The sequence below is a fragment of the Raphanus sativus genome, chromosome 7 (assembly GCF_000801105.2).
Source record: "Raphanus sativus cultivar WK10039 chromosome 7, ASM80110v3, whole genome shotgun sequence".
In the NCBI taxonomy this organism is placed as follows: domain Eukaryota; kingdom Viridiplantae; phylum Streptophyta; class Magnoliopsida; order Brassicales; family Brassicaceae; genus Raphanus; species Raphanus sativus.
Window position 1 is genome coordinate 12,289,275 of NC_079517.1, and position 23,094 is coordinate 12,312,368.

General features: G+C 37.6%; 6 protein-coding genes across 9 annotated transcripts; 5 read left to right on the plus strand and 1 right to left on the minus strand.

Moving 5' to 3' along the window:
• Positions 1-652: 652 nt before the first annotated feature.
• LOC108815398 (putative F-box/kelch-repeat protein At2g44030) lies at positions 653-1,797 on the plus strand. Its single transcript, XM_018588015.2, has one exon. It carries the CDS (start codon positions 745-747, stop codon positions 1,777-1,779), a length of 1,035 nt encoding a protein of 344 aa, XP_018443517.1. The 5' UTR covers positions 653-744; the 3' UTR covers positions 1,780-1,797.
• A 173-nt stretch (positions 1,798-1,970) lies between these two features.
• Positions 1,971-5,614, minus strand: LOC130497510 (anoctamin-like protein At1g73020). Of its 2 annotated transcripts, none has more exons than XM_056990371.1 (15): positions 5,326-5,614; positions 5,056-5,125; positions 4,808-4,923; positions 4,565-4,691; positions 4,372-4,472; positions 4,205-4,296; positions 4,019-4,123; positions 3,774-3,938; positions 3,449-3,581; positions 3,258-3,371; positions 3,103-3,170; positions 2,895-3,025; positions 2,731-2,813; positions 2,542-2,649; positions 1,971-2,451 (listed from the first exon to the last, which is right to left on the minus strand). In XM_056990371.1, the coding sequence occupies exons 1-15, from the start codon at positions 5,494-5,496 to the stop codon at positions 2,137-2,139; spliced, it is 1,899 nt and encodes a 632-aa protein (XP_056846351.1). In that variant the 5' UTR covers positions 5,497-5,614; the 3' UTR covers positions 1,971-2,136. The 2 variants fall into 2 exon arrangements, with proteins under 2 accessions (XP_056846351.1, XP_056846350.1); XM_056990370.1 differs by having other exon boundaries at positions 3,669-3,938.
• A 414-nt stretch (positions 5,615-6,028) lies between these two features.
• LOC108814305 (ESCRT-related protein CHMP1B) lies at positions 6,029-7,293 on the plus strand. Its single transcript, XM_018586845.2, has 2 exons — positions 6,029-6,451; positions 6,824-7,293. Exons 1-2 carry the CDS (start codon positions 6,127-6,129, stop codon positions 7,108-7,110), a joined length of 612 nt encoding a protein of 203 aa, XP_018442347.1. The 5' UTR covers positions 6,029-6,126; the 3' UTR covers positions 7,111-7,293.
• Positions 7,294-12,042: 4,749 nt separating this feature from the next.
• Positions 12,043-14,439, plus strand: LOC130498018 (ESCRT-related protein CHMP1B-like). The gene is made up of 2 exons (XM_056991349.1): positions 12,043-13,845; positions 13,964-14,439. The coding sequence occupies exons 1-2, from the start codon at positions 13,776-13,778 to the stop codon at positions 14,437-14,439; spliced, it is 546 nt and encodes a 181-aa protein (XP_056847329.1). The 5' UTR covers positions 12,043-13,775.
• A 1,262-nt stretch (positions 14,440-15,701) lies between these two features.
• LOC130497544 (uncharacterized) lies at positions 15,702-16,982 on the plus strand. Of its 3 annotated transcripts, XR_008936520.1 has the most exons (4): positions 15,702-15,990; positions 16,077-16,169; positions 16,428-16,485; positions 16,578-16,976. XR_008936520.1 is itself a non-coding variant. In XM_056990430.1 (3 exons), exons 1-3 carry the CDS (start codon positions 16,053-16,055, stop codon positions 16,640-16,642), a joined length of 327 nt encoding a protein of 108 aa, XP_056846410.1. In that variant the 5' UTR covers positions 15,702-16,052; the 3' UTR covers positions 16,643-16,982. The 3 variants fall into 3 exon arrangements, 1 of the variants encoding a protein (XP_056846410.1); XR_008936519.1 differs by having other exon boundaries at positions 16,077-16,485; positions 16,578-16,972; XM_056990430.1 differs by having other exon boundaries at positions 15,702-16,256; positions 16,578-16,982.
• Positions 16,983-17,571: 589 nt separating this feature from the next.
• On the plus strand, positions 17,572-21,714 carry LOC108817575 (leucine-rich repeat receptor-like protein kinase PEPR1). Its single transcript, XM_056990923.1, has 2 exons — positions 17,572-20,793; positions 21,150-21,714. The coding sequence occupies exons 1-2, from the start codon at positions 17,784-17,786 to the stop codon at positions 21,515-21,517; spliced, it is 3,378 nt and encodes a 1,125-aa protein (XP_056846903.1). The 5' UTR covers positions 17,572-17,783; the 3' UTR covers positions 21,518-21,714.
• Positions 21,715-23,094: the final 1,380 nt, after the last annotated feature.

Sequence of the window (23,094 nt, forward strand, 5' to 3'; positions counted from 1 at the left end):
GAAGCAAACAAAAGATCAAACTGTCACACAGAAAAAACGACCGTTGGATGTTCTTTGGTTCTATATATTCAGGTCAAGATTGCTTCAGCTTTTACCATGGAGGCAAGTTCACCAGAACTGCTTCTCAAGAGCTGTTTACTGTACACGTCTTGTGCTCGTGTCACCTTCTTCACACGATTGGCTCTAATCCAAGCAGGCTCTTCAGAGACAAGACGAGAAAGTCCGAATTTCAGAAATAATTAAGAGTATATGTTCCATGATGAGAATTGCAGCCAGCCCTGGTTCCATCTTCCATTTTCTTTCATTGTCGTAACCAAGAGAGCACCGAGTTTTCACCAATATGATGATTTCATGACCATGCGTTAATGTTTCAAAACATGATTTTTTAAAAAAGAATTTAACTAAGAAAATTCAATTAACCCGAACCGAAACACAAACCGAACCGAATACAAATTGAACCAAAACCGAACCGAACCAAATTAAATATGATTTACTTCAACTTGAAAATTTCTAAAACTGAATTAATCAAACCGAACTAAACTCGAACCAAATCGATAAAATAATCGAAGTACTCACCCCTGATATGGACGTTACTCACCGAGTTTTATGAGGCTTTCCTAAAAGAAAAATAAAAGTTAGTTTAGTACTTAATTAACCCGACCAAAGCCAGAAACCCCTATTAAAAGTTGATAGTAAACTAGAGCGCTGCACAAAACCCCTAAACCTAAACCTAACGAAAACAAGATGAAGAAGATCAAGAAAGAATCATCATCAGAGTCTCCTCCTTCATTTTTGTCGTTACCGCACGACATCGTTTTCAACACTCTGGCAAGGATCCCTCGAACCAGTTATCCAATTCTATATCTTGTCTCCAAGAGTTTCCGTTCACTCCTCGCTTCGCCTGGCCTCGAGGCCGCACGATCACTCATCGGAAGACCCGAGAAGTACCTCCACGTCTGCTTAAACCTCAATAACAAACGTAACCCTAACCCTAGGTGGTTCATACTTTCCCAAGGTGAGTTGATACCAACCTCTTCGTTTCCCTACAAACATCTCAAGTCCTCGAGTGTTGTCTCAACTGGTTCTTGTACTTACATAATCGGCGGTGAAATCGTGGTGAATGGAAGAAAAAAAGGAAGCAAAAGAGTGTTTCTAATCGACTGTAAAACTCATCAGTGGCGTAAACTCCCCAACATGCGTCTTTCTAGAAAACAAGCAGTCGTTAAGGTGATGGACGGTAAGATCTATGTGATTGGAGGCTGCAGCAGCGAGTACTCTACCAAAGACGAGAACTATGGAGAGGTTTACGACCCAAACACACAAACTTGGGAGCCCACAACACCCAATCTCAGAAGTAAAAAAGGCTATTACAGTTCTAAGATTTGCTTCCTAGATTCAGATTCTTTCTGTTCCACCAGGTTGTCCTCGGTAGAGTTAGAGAAAAAGTTGTGGTTTGTGGTTCGCGATGGTGAACTACGTTGCGGTGGCTTATCTTGGTGGACTACAGTTCGGGGACTTAAAGCAATATTATCCTCTAATGATCTTATTTCCGTGACGAACTCTGGCCAAGACAGGAGAGTTATAGTTTGGTGGAAGACTAGTTATAATGCTGAGGAATGTGAAACTGAGATTTGGTGTGCACAGATTTTAATTGGGATTTGGGATCAGAAGACGGTTAATGGATTCATAGAGTGGTCTCAGAGTGCGTTTACCTTCCAGGGATGTCATCGTGATTCCGAATTCATTTTGCATTCTGCTTTAGTAACTCATGCTTATTGAGTTTTGTTTTGATTTTGAGAGAATTTTATGAGTTAAATACATCTATTAGTGATTGGATTTGGTTAATGAATTTTTTTTTCAAAAGGATAGAAAATTACAGGACAACATTTGTTTGTTGATGATAGAAAACAAAAAAAAATATTGAATATATAGGAGGATTTTCTTCTTTTGAGTTCAATTATAACATGTAGTATGTTAAAACTGAATTCCTCATAGTTCAAAGTATTTACAAACAAAACAACGGATTTCCTCATTATTACATGTTTTATGCAAAAAAGGACCCAAAAAAAAGAAGATCAAACTGTCGCACAAACACAAAACAAACCTTTTGATGTTCTTTGGTTCTATGTATTCAGCTCACGATTGCTTCAGTTCTTGTTGTTGTTTTTGTTCTTGTTCAGGTGTTACCATGGGGGTAGACTCACCAGAACTGCTTCTCAAGAGCTGTTTACTATACATGTCTTGTGCTTGTGTCACATTCTTCAGACGATTGGCTCTAACCCAAGCAGGCTCTTCAGGGACAAGACGAGAGAGTCCAAATTTAAGAAGCAAGAGTATATGTTCCATGATGAGAATTGCAGCCAGCCCTGGTTCCATCTTCCACTTTCCTTCTTTGTCGTATAAGCATACCAAGAGCGCCGAGTTTGTGCATATGGACATTACTACCAGAAACTAAAACACACAAGGAAAAAAAAAACTCAGTGCAGCGAGATTAAAACAGCAGTACATGATAAAGCTAATTTTCCTTGCTATCCAAGTCACCTGCCATATGTTTAACCAAGCTCCAATTGTTGCTGCAGCACGAGGAGAAGGCCTTTGCAATGTGACCAATAGCTTTAAAGCAGTTGTTCTTATTTCCATTATATTGCTCTGTACACACCAACATATATTCAACAAAAAAAAAATCCAAAAGCTAAATATGAAACTGATTGACCACATGTTAATTATTACCACTGCAGCAAGGGTAAAAGCAAGAGGGAAGGCACAAGCAAACATCATGATCATTCCAAACTGCAAGGCCAGCTTGAGTGAATCTACATAAAGCAGAATGAAGTTTCCATTTCAAGCTACATCAAAAAAACATTAATCAATCACACAATTGATAACTTAAGTACCATCAAATAGTCCATCTTCAAGTTCTACGCCAATGCTTGCTGAATATGTAGGCTTGAAGTATTCCTTCTCAACTCTTGAGGATATTTGTATTTTTCCTGTTGATGGTCCAACTTCATTTCTCTTCTTCTTCCTGGAAAAAAAGAAAGAAAGAAAGAAAGCAGTTTTAATATTGCTCAAGATTTCTCGTGAATGAAGCAAAGGGTGTACCTAGCTCTAAACTTTCTGTAGCTGTACTTAAGGTAAGGCAAAGAACCATCCATCAAGGTCCAGAAAACCTGAAGAAAGTTGAGTCCCAAGCACATATTACTATAAACATTTTCACAGTAGAGTGAGTATCTAACGAAGCAGTAACTTTTTGTTACCTGTGAGATTATCAACCGTTGGAGCAATAGTTGTCGAAGTGTCATGAAGTTTCGGTGTAATAGAGCATGGTAGAAGATCCCAATGTATGTCTGCATAAAGTAGAGCCCAAAGACCTGCAACATAGCAAAGATCAGAAACAAGAAACTATTGAGTACACGAAAAGAACCTTGTAAACAATGTTGTCTCTTACTTTGTAAATCAAGCTGTTAGCTCGGTACTCAACACTCTCGTTCACCTCTCGATTTATCAGCTTGACAGACACTTTGGCTCCCAACCTCGTGAGGTACTGAATGATTAGAAGGTAGATAGCCAGCAATACAAACCTGAAAACAACACGGAACGGTCTTAACAAAATTGCTAACACAGGACTGGTAGTAGCGAACTAGCTACATGAGTAAGGTCTAATTCACTTGGCTGTATTGGATGTGATCATCTCGTAAGTGTGAGCAAACGCAAGCTCAAATGGAAGCTGGAGGCAGATAATGCTTATGAAAACAAGAACATCATTCCTAAACCTCTTGCGATAAGCAAACCATTCGTATCTTTGATATGGTTCCTTCTCTTTGAACTTCTCATCTCCTAGATTCCTTACAAGCTCCTTTGGAAAGGGAAGTGAGCTCCATTCCATTCCGAGAAATCTATATCCTTGACTGGGACCAACTAAACAGTTTATCTGCCATCTAAGAAAAAGAGAACTAGTTGGTAAGAGAATCCAAACTGTTGCAATAAGTTTAGCATCAGTGTAGGAGGAGAATCATACCTAGCTAATAAAGCAGCGTTTTTACGTTTCCAGAACTGAAGAAACAAGGCAGCCCAGAGTGTGGTAATGACAAAGAAACTTGGGAGAACAAGAAACTGCAAAGACCTGACAAAAGAAAAATAGCATACAAGGTATTGTGGATGAGCAGGGCATGTCTAAGAGCTTGTAACAGGACTTAGAACTTACCCAAAATCAACCATCTGGACAATAAATCCGAGCAAGGCTGGAAATAGTAACCACTGGGTATACATTCCCAAGAAGGAAAAGTAGACTCCAATCTGTGATATTTCTCTTTAATGAGGTTCATACAAAAAGCTTTCTGTTAGCAAGTTAGATTTATCTATTGTGCCTACCTTTGCACCGAAGTAAGAGTAGATCTTATCAATTGGTTGATTTGTGAAGTTCCACCAGTTTAAAGCCCAAGTTGGGAGAAGTTCTTTCCTCTTCAGTTCATCTACAAACAAATGTTTTTTTTTTATTGAGAATGTTAAACCATACTTAAGAGTCTAGACTATCTGCAAACCAAACGTAGACTAAACAGCTTACCATGCAGAGGAAACATTTGTTTGATGACGCCCTCTGATTCCAACTTTCTAACTAATGATTCTCCTGCTGCCCAACAAAGCTCTCTGCCGTCAAGTTTCAGTGTAACGTCGTGTCCATAACAATTTACCTGTATTTTCAAGAGCAGTAATGAAACAGTAACATTGTAAACTGATACACTTGAGCAATTGAAAACATGTAATAGGGGGATTACATAGTGACGAGTTGGAGAGTCTCGGGACTTACAATTCCATAGAGAAGGTGTTGATAGCAACGAAAACGTTCAAACCAGCTGAACAGAGACCCATCAGGTTGCTGAATGAAAGCCTCAGACCCTTGCATCTCAAAGGGCAGATCCATTCCTGAAAATGAGAGATAATTAACAAACCATCAAAATATTAAGACAAGAGAAGATATGTGATGCTGCAAATTAGTATATGTTCATTTTATCAAATTAATTTAGCTATTAGGACAAGAAACCAGTAAGATATTACCAAGACGAGTAGGTTTACGTATATGAAGCTCTGCTGCTGCACTCTCCAAGGTCTCCAAAGGAGCTGCTACCTGAAAGTAATACTTGATTTCTAATTATTTCAAACGGTACTGAAGGAGAGATACATAAGTCACACTATTAGCAAGTTTATCAATTCACTCTTACAGGGACACTCCCTCTTCAATTTCCAGATCAGTGTTTTAGTATGAAAACTAAGACAAGAGTGATAAGTGAACATAGAGACTTTCACAACTGTAAAAAAGAAACAGACCTTGAGAAACACATCTGCGAGACCAACATCTTTATCGACAACCATCCCTCTCTTCTTTAGTTCAGTCACCAAAACTTCAACACAGTCTCCTTCTTCTTCTTCTCGAGTCCTCTTAGGAACCACAAGAGCAACCTCGTGAACGAGTCGCTCCTCTCCATTGCTTCCATCCATTTCGTGATTCCTTGTTTGCTTCTGATCACTAGTATCTTTTCTACCTTTCTCTCACTTTTAGCTCTCTACGTACGGCTTATGGATTATAAATGTGATCAAGTTTAAAATGTCTCAAAACTCCATGCCAATATATCGAATTTATTACGCATCAAAATTTATAACATTGGGGTTTGGTTCGGTTTCTTGATTGCTTCGGGTGCAAGAATCATTTCTAGAAATGGGAAAAGACAGAGCTTTGGTTTCCAAATTGGGATTGAGTTTGAAAAGGAGCTCGTGAGTTGGCACGCATATGATGACTCATCCATCGGCGGTGCTGAGTCGTTACTGACACGTATGCCTCTTTCTTTCTTTTCTCTATTCATGCGCGCGCGTGTCTTTAACAGCCGTTCATAATGGATAGGTGGATAAAATGTTAAACCGGGACTACCGACAATCACGTTAATAAGATTGAACCGGCCAAGTCCGATCTGATTTAGGAAAACCAAGGGGCCCCACTTAATTAGATTCCTTCTCCTTTCTTCTTCTTCTTCGTCCATAACGCGTTGAGATATTTTCTCCGTTTGTTAATTTCTCCGATAGAGATCTTAATCCAATCCCAGAGAGGAGGTGTAGAAGCAAATCGATCAAAACATGGGTAACACAGATAAGCTGATGAACCAGATATTCGACCTCAAATTCACCTCCAAATCTCTGCAGAGGCAGTCAAGGAAGTGCGAGAAGGAAGAGAAGGCGGAGAAACTCAAGGTGAAGAAGGCCATCGAGAAAGGTAACATGGATGGTGCTCGGATCTACGCCGAGAACGCCATTCGTAAACGCAGCGAGCAGATGAACTACCTCCGTCTCGCTTCTCGCCTCGACGCTGTTGTTGCTCGCTTAGACACTCAGGCCAAGATGGCCACCATCACCAAATCCATGACCAACATCGTCAAATCCCTAGAGTCTTCCCTCGCCACAGGTAATTTCGATCTTCAGATAATCGTTAATTAGGGTTTAGGTGAATGTGGGCTTGCATGATTCTTTGTGGGTAGAGAGAAAGGTTTTGTCTTTATGGAAACCTAAGAGGAAAGTAGCTTCCTTTGGTCTCAATTACATAGTTATTAAGTGGAAAAGTAGCATGAGTGAAAGAAAATGTATAGCACGGAGTAGACAAGTCTAAGTAGATTCATTGTGTTACATTGTTATGCAATTTGGGGTTCTGTCTGCTGCAGACGAAATGTGTTCGATTGTAGTGTTGGTTCTGTCTGTTTATTTTCTGCTAATCATTAGACAAGTCTAAGTAGATTCATTGGGTTCTTGTCTGTCCTCTGTTTGTGTTTCCATTAAACAGGTAATCTACAGAAGATGTCGGAGACTATGGATTCATTTGAAAAGCAGTTTGTGAACATGGAGGTCCAGGCTGAGTTCATGGAGAACGCCATGGCTGGTTCTACATCATTGTCCACTCCGGAAGGCGAGGTCAACAGCCTGATGCAGCAGGTTGCAGATGACTATGGTCTTGAAGTCTCTGTTGGATTACCTCAGCCTGCTGGTCATGCTATCCCTACTGCGACAGAGGAGAAAGTCGATGAGGATGATTTGTCCAGGAGGCTTGCGGAGCTCAAGGCCAGAGGATGAATCTGCGAACCAACAACCATATGCTTTGGACTATCTGCCATTTAGGACGAGGTCCTTACCAGAATGTTACAGCTATTATCTACAAACATTGGCATATTTGTGTATATTCCTCACTTTGAGATATGCTTTGTTTATAACTTTATATAAATTTTACGAATTGCAATTATATGATTTCCTTTTGAATTGTGTATGAAAAAGTTTATGTTCGAGACTTCGAGTCACACTTTGGCTTTCATTGACTAGGATACATCTGACAAGTAACATCCTTTATGCAGAAATGTTTTATTCTGTGCTAAAGACCTTAACATCCTTATCCGTACAGTCTTGTGAGCCGGCAAATATTCTTTCGAGGCTTGAGGATCATCTTGGTTGATGGAAGTCGAAGGAGTCAAAGGAAGGCTTAAAACTTTACTATTGTAGCTACTCTGAGTAAAATTAGCTATTGCCTATTGATCATTACATATTTACATCTTAGTCCTGCTGTTTTTGCATCCGCTAATTACGAACTCGCTATACTCTATTGTCACATGAATTAAGTAGAGAGGAGTCCAATGAAAGAATGAATAGACTAACTGTAGAAACAACTATTAGAATGCTACAGGTGAACATACAGCAAAAGAATCAGTAAAACTAATCCAGAAAATGTCATCAAGCTAATCTTGTATCTCAGTCTCTCTCTCAGCATCAACAGCCCTACGTACCCATGTACCTGCAATTGTAGTCATATGGATAATAGTTTTGACAGTTTTTTTACCTCAAAAGCATCATCAAGGCAGCTTGTGGATTATTCCCTGGAGAGATATTGAAGGTTGATCCTGTGGATCGCTAAAACAGAATTAATCTGGAAGCAGCCTCCAGAAAAGCACCTTCCTCAGTAATACCTACTACTTGTATCAGTGCCATTGAAACCGGAGGAACAATGGAGATACCGTTCCTCGGGTTATCATTCACAAACCCTCCCGTATGAGGCTAGTCAAGAGCCACAAGGATCACTCAAGTCGAAACATACCTTGGACCAATCCCACTAAGAAGCATCAACTTTTGACTACCATTATGTTCCGTTTTTTCTATGCAAACACATGAAACTTGAGTGTAACTGAGTAACTGTCTTTACCGTCGCATATTATGGACGACGTATGGACGACTCTATACAACATCTTCTGGCCCAAAATCTTTATTAGATAACTAGAGGGTTTACTGTAACTATTCCTAAAGCCCGTTCAAATTTTAATTTAATAAATAAACTAGATCATGACCCGCGCGACCGCGCGGATTTTATTTTCGTTTTAACACATAATATATATTCTATAGTAGTTAATACAATTTGGAATTTATCCTTTTCATATAATGTAGTTTTATAAATTTCGAGTTTATCCAAAACGTATTGTTTAAGAACAATGTTAAAACTGTTTTTTGTATTAATAGTTTTTCATTGGTGTATTAGAGATATAACTGTATGGTGCAAACACGATTAAAGTATCAGTATATTATAGATGCAATTGTGAAGCACTAATCTAATAGTAACCAATACGATTTGGACTAACATAATAGACGTAAAGTGAAGACACTAATCTAATATTAACCAATACGATTTAGACTAACACAAATGAAGTCTTCATATAATTTAAATAAAATAGTTATAAATTATAAGATACATAAAACAAACAATTTTATGGAAAAAAAAATTAAGAAATAGCAAGAAATATTAAGCGTGGGGATATATAAATGTTTTATAGTGTATTTGGTCAAATAATTTAAATGAAACTGTATTAACCCAAAAAAAATGTAGTTTCAATTTGTTTTTATTAATAGAATAGTATTTTAATGTGTATTAAAAATTTCAATAAATAAAAAATGAAAATGTGTTTTTTTATTAATTTAAGTGCAATAAAAAGAATACAATTTTTTTTTTGTTTTATATTTATTAACAATCTAACTATTATGCCGAGGAAAGTAAAAATTTCATTGTAAATTTCCATGTCCATATAGAATTAATAAGTCCATTAGTAACAACAATTTTCCAGGAAAGAAAGAATGAAAAATAGTTACATCTTATTTTCTTTGTCTTTGCTTTATTTTCTTCTCAAAACATAAACATGTTTTTTTCCCTCTAAACGTGTCTGTTCCTCTTCCAAGTCACCGATTCAGGTTGAAAAAAATATGGATAACCCGATCAAATTTAATTCCTTCAGAGAATCCGAAGACTTCTTTCTTCATTATCGTTTACTTCGAACCCATCAATAGATATACTTTTCAAAGTATAGAATATGTATTTTTATTAAGAGCTTTTTGTGAATGTTTTATGAATGTGCAATGATGAATACGAATACAATTATTTATGGACACATTTTAGTGGGAGGAATGAATATTCCCTAACCTATTAAGTTAGATATAATAAATACAAAATCTCATGACACCGAGATTTTAGGTATAGTAAAATAAACTTGGAGAAGGAGATTTTCCATATTTATGATTTTTCAAATATGGTAATTTGATTGTGAATATTTGATTGCCGCGGATATTTTAGGCATAATAGACTCATAATCGTTTTTTAAGTTTAAATTGATGTTTCTGTTATTGAAATAAGAATATATGTTAAGTTATTCTATTTAGTGTATATTCATAATTTGGTGAAAGGGTCTTCCCATAATCATTATTTTTAAAGTATAAATTGATGTTTCTGTTATTGAAATAAGAATATACGTCAAGTTATTCTATTTAGTGTATATTCATTATTTGAGCATCAAGAAAAATATATTCTGATATCTTTAGTATTGAGTTTCAAAAAATCTCCGATGTGGCTGAAACATGTTCTTAGATTATTTGGTTAATTGAATTAATTGGTTTGGGAGATAACCGGACCAAGATAGTCAAAAATGTATAATGACTGGCTAAGGACTCGTTTATTATTTATATTTTTAGTAACATGTGTAATATTTATTTTTATTTCTATTTATTTATATTTATATTTTTTAAGAACTCAGACTGGTGTAATATTTATATTGAGACATTTGTTGTATTCATTTGACTATAATAAAAGAAAGGGATTGTTATATTTGTACTATGATATAATATAAATATGATAATGTTAGTATACTCTTAACGAAAGAATAGATATTTCGTTAATAATTACGGTGGAGCTAAAGAGTTTTTGTTAATAGTTTTACGTTGATATTATACTACCGTGGAGTATATGTTAAACGAAAGAATATATACAACAAATGTGATGTTAAATGATAAGTATGGTGGAGTTAAATGATAGAAGGTTGGTATTAAATTCTTTAAGGAAATATTTAAATGAAAGGTTAGACTAAGAATAATAATGTGATGTCCAACTTAAAAATCCACCTAGAAAAAGTTATAATGTTTCTGTTTTTAATAAGATAGATAGTTTTCATAATTTGTAATCTTATAATCCAAATTTTAAAGTTCATTATTTTGGCAATTTATGAAATTATGACGTTTCTACAAAATTTTAAAGAGAAAATGATAGATATAAAATAACTAAGATTTACTTATTGTATTGTTTGGAAACATTGATAGTAGTATAAAAATATATTGTTTGGAAACATTGATAGTAGTATAAAGAAATAAGTATATTGTTTGGAAACATGAATAGTAGTATAAAGAAAGAAACATTAGTGATTTAATGTATGTTTAACTATAAAGTATAAAAGTGTATTTAATTTAAAAACTTACAAAATAAATGTTAGATCCAACAGAATGTTTCTGTTTTAATAAGATAGATACTGTTTTACTTGCTAAATAAACAACTAGATCCACTGTAGCACACCGGTCAATTTCAATGATCAGGCGAACATAACGGGGTCGCGACTCGCAAGACTCATTACCTTGTTCGCATCCTTGAAATCCGGGTTCGATTCCCGGCAGTGGAAATTTTGTACTTTATATAGAACAAGCTAATTTTAAATAGTCTTTTTGTCATTGGCTTTGTTTTATGGACCAAAATTTAGAATTTTGTGACTAATGATCACATCCCAGTCACTTGTATATTGAGTAGATAGCAACTTATGGGTTAGATTCTTCCAAACTTCCTCTTAGAAAGCAATTTCGGGTTTCTATCAGCTCAGGACACTACTCGCAGTTGATTTCATTCCCCTTCAATGAGAAAATCCTCTCGTATGTCGGAAGTCTGTTTCTGTTTGTAGTCCATACCGTGAAAAATTGCTTCGGGTGTTGTATTGAAACCAAATTCCCTTGTACCAGTCAACTTTAAATTAGATACAGCTTCACAAACAGTTTAGATTTAAGATTACTGATTTAACACTCTGCAAACTTGATAGACCAAACTAAGTCGAATTTTTGAGTGATAAGAAACGTCCTGAGTATTAGGACAAAATTATAGGTTTTTTAAATTAATTTATAATGATACATGGACTGTTCCTTGTTATCATAGAGAGTTTTCATGTTGCATACGTTTTGTGTAATTGTGTTGGACCTGCAAATGTTGTGTAGGGTTCTTCAGACGATTTCATTGATGCCAACATACAACTAGCTTTTTCTGTTGTCCGGAAACTTGAGGAGAAGATAACTCCTTGGACCAATCCCACTAAGAAGCCATCAACGCTGGAGTACCATTATGTTACGTTTTTTCTATGTAAACACATGAAACTTGAGTGTAATTGTCTTTACCATCTGCATATTGTGAAGGATTCTATGCAACATCTTCTGGCCGACAATCTTTATTAGTGACTAGAGGATTTAGTGTAACTATTCTTAAAGCCCATTCAAATTTTAATTTAATAAATAAATGATATTGTACATATCAATAGTACAACTAGGTCCGCTGTAGCACACCGGTCTATTCAAGTATTCAGGCTAACATAACGGGGTCGCAAGACTCATTACCTTGTTAGCATCCTTGAAATCCGGGTTCAATTTCCGGCAGCGGAAATTCTTTTCATGGCTTTATATCGTAATTATAGAGAATCATGAAGATATAAAACATAAATGTGAATATCATTATTGAGATATGTATATATTTAGTTAAGGAAACTAGGTTTAATGTTTATATTCTTATCTTCCTATATAAGTTGTACATGTATAAGCTTTATGATCATGAGAGTAAATATAATTATTCCCATCTATCTCTCATCATATTATTTACATGGTATCAGAGCCCGATCCACGCAGTCCAACCCGATCCACATCGGTCTGGCCCAAAGTTGGCCCATCGATCTTTGCCCGAGCATTCCGAGACTGACGCTCAAAGAGCCATCATCTCGAGGGGGCGTATTAGACACATAGTTGTCCCACATCGGTAGTTGGAAGGGATCCTTAGTAGTATATAAAGTGGATGAGCCTCTCCACTAATCACCAATTGGTTTTAAGTGTGAAGCCCATCTAGCTTTACATGGTATCAGAGCCACAATGATCTAACGATCTGTTCCGTTCCTGTTTTTTATTTTATTTCCTTCAAGCCACAAAGCTTCTTTATTTTTCGATTTCAAGCCATTGAGCTTCTTTTTACTATATTTTCTGTTAAGTTATATGCTTCCACCATTCATGTTCATGTGAACCTCTGAATCTAAGCCATTGAGCTTCTTATTATTCATGTCTCCAAAGACTTCGATCTATTTATTCTTTCTGAAAAAAAAAACATTTTCTTTGTTCTATATTTTTTAGGTATTAAAAAAAACATTAAAAAAAAAAGAAAAGTTTTGTTACCATGCCAAAGCTTCCTACCATCATTCAAGCTCATCAAACGAGCCTCTGAATCTATGAATCTATAAGCCTTCAAGCTTCTGTTTTGTTTCCTGTTTCCAAGCCAAGGTGCTTCCTCTCCAACCATCTCACGTTGACGAGGCTTCCAATGTCAAAAAAAAAAAAACCCAAATCTTATGTCCTCCAGTCTCTGGCTACCACAGTTACTGGATCCGCTGCGTTCACAAACACAGATCATTGGATCTCCGCCTCTCTCTATCCCCATCCTGAGATCTCTTTGATCGCCACCAACAAAAAAAAAGCATCAAGCTCATAGCCACCATTGCGCTCTCCGTCATGTCTTGATCTATTATCGTTCAATCTCAAGCCTAGCTTCAGTTGTCACTTTATCACCGCCTTGAGTTTGAGGGGGCGTATAGAGAATCATGAAGATATAAAACATAAATGTGAATATCATTATTGAGATATGTATATATTTAGTTAAGGAAACTAGGTTTAATGTTTATATTCTTATCTTCCTATATAAGTTGTACATGTATAAGCTTTATGATCATGAGAGTAAATATAATTATTTCCATCTATCTCTCATCATATTATTTACAGTAATTAGGACAAAATTTAAGGGTTTTTTTTGTTTTGTTTAGATATGATACAAGTCTGTTCCTTGTTATCTATCATAGACAGTTTTCGTGTTCTATAAGTTTTGTGTAATTGTGTTGGAATTGTAAACCTTGTGCTGAATTCTTCAGACGATTCACTGATACCAACATACAAACTAGCCCTGCAAACTTTAAAGGGAAGATAGAGAGTGACTCAGCCTGTGACAGAGTAGAGCTTGCATTGTAATCTCTATCTCCTTCGTTTCTTTCATTGTTGCTCACCCTTCTTATTTGTTCCTTCTGACGTATACATCAATCACGCATTAGTTTTTCCTGATTGCTTGCGTGTACGATGCAAGCATAATAGCTGTCTGTGTTTGCATGTCTATGATTGTAGCAGCGGCACCATACGTGTTGAAATACAACACATCACTTTTTCGACAACATCCTGGTAAATTCTAAAACATTTTTGAGCTTATCTGTGTGTGTAACTTCCTTGAACCTATATGTCAATACAATTTTAAGTAGATTCATTGGGTTCTTATCTGTTCTCGGTTTCTTTTCAACAGGAAATCTACAGAAGATGTCAGAGATTATATATTCATTTGAGAAGCAGTTTGTGAACATGGAGGTCCAAGCTGAGTTCATGGAGAACGCCATGGCTGGTTCTACATCATTGTCCACTCCTGAAGGCGAAGTCAACAGCCTCATGCAGCAGGTTGCAGATGACTATGGTCTTGAAATCTATGTTGGATTACCTCAGCCTGCTGGTCATGCCATCCCTACTGCGACAGAGGAGAAAGTCGATGAGGATGATTTGTCCAGGAGGCTTGCAGAGCTCAAGGCAGAGGATGAATTAGAGAACCAACAACCATATGCTTTGGACTATCTGCCATCTAGGACGAGGTCCTTGTGGGAACGTTACACCTATTATCTGCTAATACTGGCGCATTTGTGTATGTTGCTCACTTTGAGATATGCTTTGTTTATAACTACTTTATATAAAGACCTTGTGTGTTCAGCTTTTACCTTTGCAACAATATGATTTCTTTTTGAATTGTGCATTAAAAAGTTCATATTTTGGCTTCATTGTCAAGGATACATCTGACAAGTACATCCTTATTCTTAGAGTCTAGTGCTACATTTTATGCAGAAATGTTATATCCTGTGCTAAAGAGATTAACATCCTTATCCGTAAAGTCTAGTGAGCTACTGAATCTTCGTTTGAGGCTTGTGGATCATCTTGGTTGATGGAAGTTGAAGTAGTCAAAATAACAACTTTCTGACAGAGCAAGGCTTGAAACTATACTATAGTAGATATGAGTAAAGTCAGCTATTGATCATTACATCTCAGTCCTGCTGTTTAAGCTAAACACGAACTCGCTATACTCTATTGGCAAAATAAATTAAGTAGAGGAATCCAATGAACAAATGAACAGAGTATCTGTACAAGCAATTACTAGAATGCTACAGGTGAACATACAGCAAAAGAATCAGTAAGACTAATCCAGAAAATTTCATCAAGCTCATCTTGTATCTCACTTGTAGACAGTCTCTCTCTCAGCATCTACAACCCCATGTACCTGCAATTTAGTCATGGATAATTGTTTTTAGTCTGACCAAAAAGCATGGGCACAAGCGTATAAAACTTTGACAGTTTTTTTTTAACCTCCCAAGCATCATCAAGGTAGCTTGTGGATTATTCCCCGGAGAGATATTGAAGGTTGATCCCGTGGATCGCTTAAGTAGTTGAATCAAACAATTGGGTTTATCCTCACATCCGTTGAAACCAGCCTTAGTAAATCAGTAGACACTAACAATTGGGTTTGTCCTGGAGCTCTGATGAAAACAGAATGTATCTGGAAGCAGCGTCCAGAAAAGCACCTTCCAAAGCACCTTCCTCAGTATTACCGACTACTTGTATCAGCGAGTTTCGCCAAAAGAACCAGAGGAACAATGGAGATACCGTTCCTTGGGTTATCATTCACAGACCCAGCTCCCACATGAGGCTGGTCAAGAGCCACAGGGATCCCCCAAGTCGAAAGTTAACTCCTTGGACCAATCCCACTAAGAAGCCATCAACTGTGGAGTACCATTATGTTAAGTTTTTTCTATGTAAACACATGAAACTTGAGTGTAATTGTCTTTACCATCAGCATATTATGAAGGATTCTATGCAACATCTTCTGGCCGACAATCTTTATTAGTGACCAGAGGGTTTAGTGTAACTATTCTTAAAGCCCATTCAAATTTTAATTTAATAAATAAATAATGTTGTACATATGAATAGTACAACTAGATCCGCTGTAGCACACCGGTCTATTAAAGCATTAAGGCTAACATAACGGGGTCGCAAGACTCATTACCTTGTTAGCATCCTTGAACTCCGGGTTCGATTCCCGGCAGCGGAATTTTTTTAATGGCTTTATATTGTGATTAGGACAAAATTTAAGTTTTTTTGGTTTGTTTATATATGATACAATCATAGAGAGTTTACGTGTTCCATACGTTTTGTGTAATTGTGTAGGGTTCTTCAGAAGATTTAATTGATGCAAACATACAAACTTGCCTTGGAAACCTGAGGAGAAGATAGAGAGTACATCTCAGTCTCCTTCGTTTCTTTCATTGATTATTTACCCTTCTTATTTGTTCCTTTTGATGTATAAATCAATCACGCTTCAGGTTTTTCCAGATAAGCCTGAGAAACGCAGCGCTTCTCGCTACTCTTCTTTTGATTCGGTAGCTATGGAACTTGCATACGCCTACAGCCTACAGGTAGTTGGGAGCCTAAAGAGCTACCGATCCTCTATATGTTTATCAGTTGCAACACTAGGAGAACTCTCTGTTGTAGAGAAGTTTTTGGTATCTATAGTAATTTTGACATTTTTCTTTGTGCCTTCTCATTCTCTTCAAGTTATTGAACCTTTTGTGTTTCGGCGTTTTAACCCAAACCTCTAACAAAAGTGTAACAAGCTGTGATTGATGCGGATGCAAACAGACTATTAGTCTGAGACTAAGGACGACCTGTTGCAGGTTCTAGGTCTAAAAGAAGAGAAAGGAAGCCACTTGAGTTTCTGCGCAGGGCTACAAGGTTTTTTCGCACATTGGTCTAGATAGTGTGTTTTGTGTTTCTTACATGTGAACAGGGTAGCCTAAAGTGGTCTGAAACTGATAATGTCGCAGGCATCAACTTGGTGGGGGATACAATGTGCAACTTGATTTGTCATCTAGTTGGCGTAACTAAATAGTGGACAAGTCATGGATTCACACTTCTTTTTTAAGTTTCTCAAGACTGAGATATTTACAATTGTATATGTGCAACACTGTAGAGTTTGAGAAAATGTCAGATGAGAATGATAAATGATAGTTTGGAAATGTTTTCATATTTTGAAGTTCGTTGTTCGTTGAACACATGGAATCAAGTTTGTTGATGCTATCTCGGATCTTGAAAGCACAAGTTTTATGTATATGGTGTTGAATAGTAGCAAGATTGTTCTGCTCAGGTCAACGTTTTGGATGTTCTTATCGGTTTAAGAAATTGAATAGTATAGTGTTGTTATACACGTAATATATCATATTAAAAGTTAACGTTTGGATGTTCTCATCAGTTTAACAAATCGTAATCTAAAGTTAAAGTTAACATATTATAGTGTTGTTATAGACAATTAGAATCTTAACTTTAGTAGACAAATTGTTCTGCTCAAAGCCTCAAACTAACGTTTGGATATTCTAAACAAATCGAATATTATAGTGCGTATACAGGTAATATATATCACATTTTAAAAGTTAGATAGTGCACGATGATATTGTCTACAAACGATGAATATAAATATACTTGATAATTGGTTGTTAGTAGTACCAAACTGAATAATTGACCCAACCCTACCTCCATCAAGTGACCATCCACCAAACAAAACTGCAAATGGACAAAGGAATCCAATTAATTAATTAACCAAAAACGAAACAAGTGTGTGTGATTACGTTTCTTGTTGTTAAAGGTTTTATACTTTCTCTGCCTACATACAAGAACAAAACGACATCGTTGTAGGGTATCCTAAATGAGTCACGTTTTCAGTTTTCTTAAAGAGAGAATCAATCAAACAAAGAAGAAGACTTCCTTTTTAAAACACGTGTGTCTGAAAACAGAAATAAAGAAGACCGAACCAGAAACGCCGTCCAAAGAGAAAACGCGTTGAACGTTTTAGGTTCGCAATCGTTGTACAATACCGACCAAACATCAGATTGTGATTATTAGTTATTATTATCACCCCCATCAAATCAAGTTTTGTACTCTCTCTCTCTCTCTTTCTCTCTCATGGGAGGCTTTGTCACTTCAAACTTCCAATCTTGATTTTAGCTTCTGCATGATTCTTGATTTTTGAATCTAAGATGAAGAAGAATCTTCGATCGCCACTCGAAAGTCTTCTCCTTTTCTGTCTCTTTGTCTCCACCACCCACATAGCGTCCGTCTCTTGTCTCAACTCAGAAGGGCTAACTCTACTCTCACTTCTAAAACATCTCGAGAAAGTACCAAAAGAAGTAACTTCCACATGGAAACCAAACTCATCTCCCTCAGCCACTCCGTGCAACTGGTTCGGCATCACCTGCGACGACTCCAACAACGTCGCCTCTCTCAACTTCACCCGTTCCGACGTCTCAGGCCAGTTAGGTCCCGAGATTGGCGACCTCAGAAGCTTACAGATTCTGGATCTGAGCACCAACACCTTCTCCGGAACCATACCTTCCACTTTAGGAAACTGTACCAAACTCCTTTACCTAGATTTATCCGAAAACGAGTTCACCGGTAAAATCCCTAACACTCTCGGCGACTTAAAGAGCGTGGCGGATCTCTACCTCTACGTAAACTACCTCACCGGGGAGCTACCCGAGTCCCTGTTTCGAATCCCGGCGCTGCAGACTTTTAGCGTTGAGTACAACAATCTAACCGGTTCGATTCCGGAGAGCATCGGTGAAGCTAAGGAGCTTCTCGATCTGCGTATGTTTGAGAATCGGTTCTCTGGTAACATCCCTGAGTCAATCGGGAACTGCAGTAAGCTGGAGGTTGTGTACTTGCACAAGAACGAGCTGGTTGGTTCTTTACCCGAAAGTTTCAACCGTCTTGAGAATCTCACCGAACTCTTTCTTGGTAACAACAGCTTAACCGGACCGGTTCGTCTCGGTTCGACCAACTGCAAGAACCTTGTGGGTTTGGAGTTGTCTTACAACAATTTCGAAGGTGTTGTTCCTCCTGAGTTAGGGAACTGTAGTAACCTCGACGGTGTGGTGATTGTGAGTGGTAACCTGTCAGGTACCATCCCTGCCTCGCTAGGGATGTTAAAGAAGCTTACTGTTATTAATCTCTCGGAGAATCGTCTCTCTGGGAGCATCCCTGAGGAGATTGGTAACTGTTCTAGCTTGAAGATGTTGAAGCTCAACAATAACCAGCTCGGAGGGGAGATACCGAGTTCGTTAGGTAAGCTGAAGAAGCTAGAAAGTCTCGAGCTTTTCGAGAACCGGTTCTCCGGTGAGATCCCTATAGAGGTTTGGAAGATTCAGAGTCTTGCTCAGCTGCTTGTTTATCAAAACAACCTCACTGGTGAACTACCTCTAGAGATGACGAGTCTGAAGCATCTGAAGAAAGTTACTCTCTTCGAAAACGGCTTCTACGGAGAGATACCATCTTCTTTAGGTGTGCACAGCAGCTTAGAGGAGATTGACTTTATAAACAACAAACTCACAGGCGAGATACCTCCGAACCTCTGCCATGGGAAGAAGCTGACGGTGCTTAACTTGGGTTCTAATCATCTCCACGGTAAGATACCGACGTCTATCGGTCATTGCAAGAGCATCGAGAGGTTCATCCTCAGAGAGAACAACCTCTCAGGTCTTCTCCCGGAGTTTTCTCAAGATCACAGCGTTTCGTTTCTTGATTTCAACAGCAACGGCTTCGAAGGACCTATCCCGAGAAGCTTTGGGAGCTCTAGGAACCTCTCTAGCATCAACCTGTCTAGAAACAAACTCACAGGAGAGATACCTTCGGAGCTTGGGAACTTACTAAGCCTCGGTTACTTGAATCTTTCACGTAATCTTCTCGAAGGCCCTCTACCACCTCACCTCTCTAACTGCGTGAGCCTAGAGCGTTTTGACGTTGGGTTCAACAAGTTAAACGGTTCTGTTCCTTCGAGCTATAATACATTGAAAGGCTTGGCGACTTTGGTTCTCAGCGAGAACCGGTTCTCAGGAGGCATCCCTTCGTTCTTGCCTGAGCTCGTGAAGCTATCGGATCTGCAGTTGGCTAGAAATGCTTTCGGCGGTGAGATTCCTTCGTCTGTTGGTTCGTTACAGAACCTGATCTATGGTTTGGACTTGAGCGGAAACGGATTAACAGGCGAGCTTCCGGACAGCTTGAGGCGTCTTCTCAAACTAACGAGAGTCAACGTGTCCAACAACAAGCTGACGGGGTCTTTGTCTGTTCTCGGTAACCTTACCTCGTTGCTACACGCTGATGTCTCGAACAACCAGTTCACCGGTCCAATACCTGAGAAGTTGAAGAATCAGTTGAGCTCTGATCCGTCGTCGTTTTCGGGAAACCCTAACTTGTGCATTCCACGTTCCTTCCTCATAAGCAACAATAGCGAGATGAGTTACTGCGTTGATCAATCTAGACGCGGCAAGAGTGGTCTCAGCACGTGGAAGATCGTGCTTATATCAGTCTTGTCTTCTTTATTTGTGTTGGTTTTGGTTCTTGCTCTTGTCTTCTTCGTCTGCCTACGCGGTCGTCGTCGTGGTCCTGAAGAAAAACCAAAGAAAGATGCTTATGTCTTCACCGAGGAACCAGCTCCATCTCAGCTGCTCAACAAGGTTCTTGCAGCAACTGACAATCTAAACGAAAAACACATCATCGGAAGAGGAGCTCACGGTATTGTCTACAGAGCCTCTTTAGGCTCGGGAGAGGTCTACGCGGTGAAGAGACTCGTTTTCGCATCTCACATCCGAGCCAACCAGAGCATGATGAGGGAGATTGAAACAATAGGGAAAGTCAGACACAGGAACCTGATCAAGTTGGAAGGGTTTTGGCTGAGGAAAGAAGACGGGCTGATGCTGTATAGATACATGCCTAGAGGAAGCTTATACGACGTTCTTCACGGTGTTAGCCCTAAAGAAGACGTGCTTGAGTGGTCTGCACGGTACAACATTGCGCTTGGGGTCGCTCATGGACTGGCTTATCTGCACTATGATTGTCATCCTCCGATTGTTCATCGTGACATTAAGCCAGAGAACATACTCATGGACTCGGATTTGGAGCCTCACATTGGTGACTTTGGTTTGGCTCGGCTTCTTGATGGCTCAACGGTCTCAACTGCTACTGTTACAGGCACAACCGGGTACATAGCACCAGGTAAACATATCATCTCACGATACATACTAGACTTGATGATGTTCGGTTTAGAGTTTCCTGGTTTGTTGTATATATATTATATGTTTCTTGTTCCTCACGCATGAAACAGCACCATACTTATTAGACACGGTATAATTCGGTTTAGAGTTTAACCGGGTTAGTTACTGGTTTATAATCTGTTAGGGCTTGTTTGTTGTAAATATACTTTGTTTCTTCTTTCTCACGCACAAATTGTACTATACATATTAGACTTGGTATAGTTTGGTTTAGAGTTTAACCGGTTTATAATCTGTTAGGTTTTGGTTTGTTGTGAATATATTCTCTGTTTCTTGTGTCTCACGCATGATTTTGTGTAGAGAACGCTTTCAAGACGGTGAGGGGAAGAGAATCAGACGTTTACAGTTACGGAGTTGTGTTGCTGGAGCTGGTTACGAGGAAGAGAGCGGTGGACAAGTCCTTCCCGGACAGTACTGATATTGTAAGCTGGGTGAGATCTATGTTGAGCAACAGCAGCGTGGACGACATGGTGTCAACAATTATTGATCCGGTTCTTGTGGAAGAGCTTCTTGATTCGGATCTTAGGGAACAGATAGTTGAGGTGACTGAACTGGCACTGAGCTGTACAGAGAGAGATCCAGTAAAGAGACCGACGATGAGAGAGGTGGTGAAAGTGTTGTGCGATGCGCAAGGTCTTGGAAGATGCTCCTCTGGTTCAGTTCGCTAATCTATTAATGCAAGAGGAACGGGATGTTATTAGTAGTGTGTTTGAAATGTTATTAGTAGTGTGTTTGAATCTTTCGGTTAGCTAGAAGTAATATAACTCGGGCCCATCTATGAAGGACCGTTATTTGAAACCATGTTTGTAAAATTGACTCGTCAATCAATATAACTAAATCTGAAAGAAAACTAATTTGGAATGTTTATGGAATGTTTTTATATTTCTATGTCAGTTTAGTAGTGATTGTAAAAGATAAAGTTCAATTATTATTATTATTTCTGTTTAAAAAAAAAAAGTTCAATTATTTCGGTGAACACAGAAAAGGTTCATTTAAGGGCTTATTTGCTGAATAACCTAAAACACGAATGAAATTAAGTGTATGCTAGTGATTTTGACATTATTAAGAAACTAACATTTTGTTCCCTTTTGCTCCGGTAATATCCTCAACAACAACAATTACCAAGTCACAGAAAGAGAAAGTGTTACCAAAATAAAGAATAAAATACAGCCACATCACACCAAAAGAGAGAAAATAATTCCTCCACATCACATACATAATAACCACAAACATTTCACTAATTATATTTCATATCATCAAAATAATTTAGAATCAATTACCCCCTCTGTTTTTTAAAGATGTGTGTTTTGATGTTTTCACACATATTAAGAGAACACATTAACTATACATCATTTTTAGAAATTATCAAATTTCAATGCATTTTTAACCAATAGTCTTTCAATAAATTCAATCAATTTTATTGAAATTTGCAAATTTTGTATAGGAAACATAAAAAATACATCTTTGTGAAACAATTTATTTTTCTAAAACATCTATCTTTAAAAAACAGAGGGAATATATCTTAACACTTAAATCTAGATACTAAAACTTATTTTAATCCCACATTAATCCTTAAATATTAAACCCTAAACCTTTATCAATAAATTATAAACCCAATTATAAATCATAAACATGAAATAGAAATTTAAACTCAAATCCTAAATGGTTATCACTAACCCTAACCTGGATTTGTCAACCCACATCCGAAATATAAATAGTTTCTTCCATTTTCAGATAATGACATTGACCAGGTTCATAATACTATACTACATAGTGGATATAGTATAGTATTTTTAGAGTGCACGGAGAACTAAACTTTAGTTCTCGTTCAATAATTCAGGGTGTTGTACAACTATATTATTAAATAGAATATAGATGTTGTACTACTATATTATTAAATAAAATAGACTTACATTACAACATAGAAGATGTCATATCACTAATAAACTGAGTAACGAGGGTGAGTAAGTGAAACTTAACCCAGATTATAAAACTATACCTTAACTCGGAAATGTCAACCCACAACCGAGATATAAGCAGTTTTCCCCGTCTTCAAATAATGATATTCACCAGGTTCATAATATTATACTACATGGTAGATATAGTATAGTACTTTTTATAGCCGCATTACGACATAAATGAGGTCATATCACTAATAAAGAGAGTAACGAGAGTGAGTAAGTGAAATTCAACCCATATGATAAAACTATACCCTAACCCGGAAATTTAACCCACATCCGATATA

Coding starts and splice junctions, on each gene's coding strand:
- LOC130498018 (XM_056991349.1), top strand. CDS start 13,776: ATGTCTATGATTGTAGCAGCGGCACCATACGTGTTGAAATACAACACA. Junction 13,846..13,963: donor ACTTTTTCGACAACATCCTG/GTAAATTCTAAA, acceptor TCTTTTCAACAG/GAAATCTACAGAAGATGTCA.
- LOC108814305 (XM_018586845.2), top strand. CDS start 6,127: ATGGGTAACACAGATAAGCTGATGAACCAGATATTCGACCTCAAATTC. Junction 6,452..6,823: donor AGAGTCTTCCCTCGCCACAG/GTAATTTCGATC, acceptor TCCATTAAACAG/GTAATCTACAGAAGATGTCG.
- LOC130497544 (XM_056990430.1), top strand. CDS start 16,053: ATGTATAAATCAATCACGCTTCAGGTTTTTCCAGATAAGCCTGAGAAA. Junction 16,257..16,427: donor CTGTTGTAGAGAAGTTTTTG/GTATCTATAGTA, acceptor GACCTGTTGCAG/GTTCTAGGTCTAAAAGAAGA. Junction 16,486..16,577: donor TTTCTGCGCAGGGCTACAAG/GTTTTTTCGCAC, acceptor ATAATGTCGCAG/GCATCAACTTGGTGGGGGAT.
- LOC108817575 (XM_056990923.1), top strand. CDS start 17,784: ATGAAGAAGAATCTTCGATCGCCACTCGAAAGTCTTCTCCTTTTCTGT. Junction 20,794..21,149: donor AACCGGGTACATAGCACCAG/GTAAACATATCA, acceptor GATTTTGTGTAG/AGAACGCTTTCAAGACGGTG.
- LOC108815398 (XM_018588015.2), top strand. CDS start 745: ATGAAGAAGATCAAGAAAGAATCATCATCAGAGTCTCCTCCTTCATTT.
- LOC130497510 (XM_056990370.1), bottom strand. CDS start 5,496: ATGGATGGAAGCAATGGAGAGGAGCGACTCGTTCACGAGGTTGCTCTT. Junction 4,924..5,055: donor ACGTAAACCTACTCGTCTTG/GTAATATCTTAC, acceptor TCTCATTTTCAG/GAATGGATCTGCCCTTTGAG. Junction 3,939..4,018: donor AACGCTGCTTTATTAGCTAG/GTATGATTCTCC, acceptor TCTTTTTCTTAG/ATGGCAGATAAACTGTTTAG.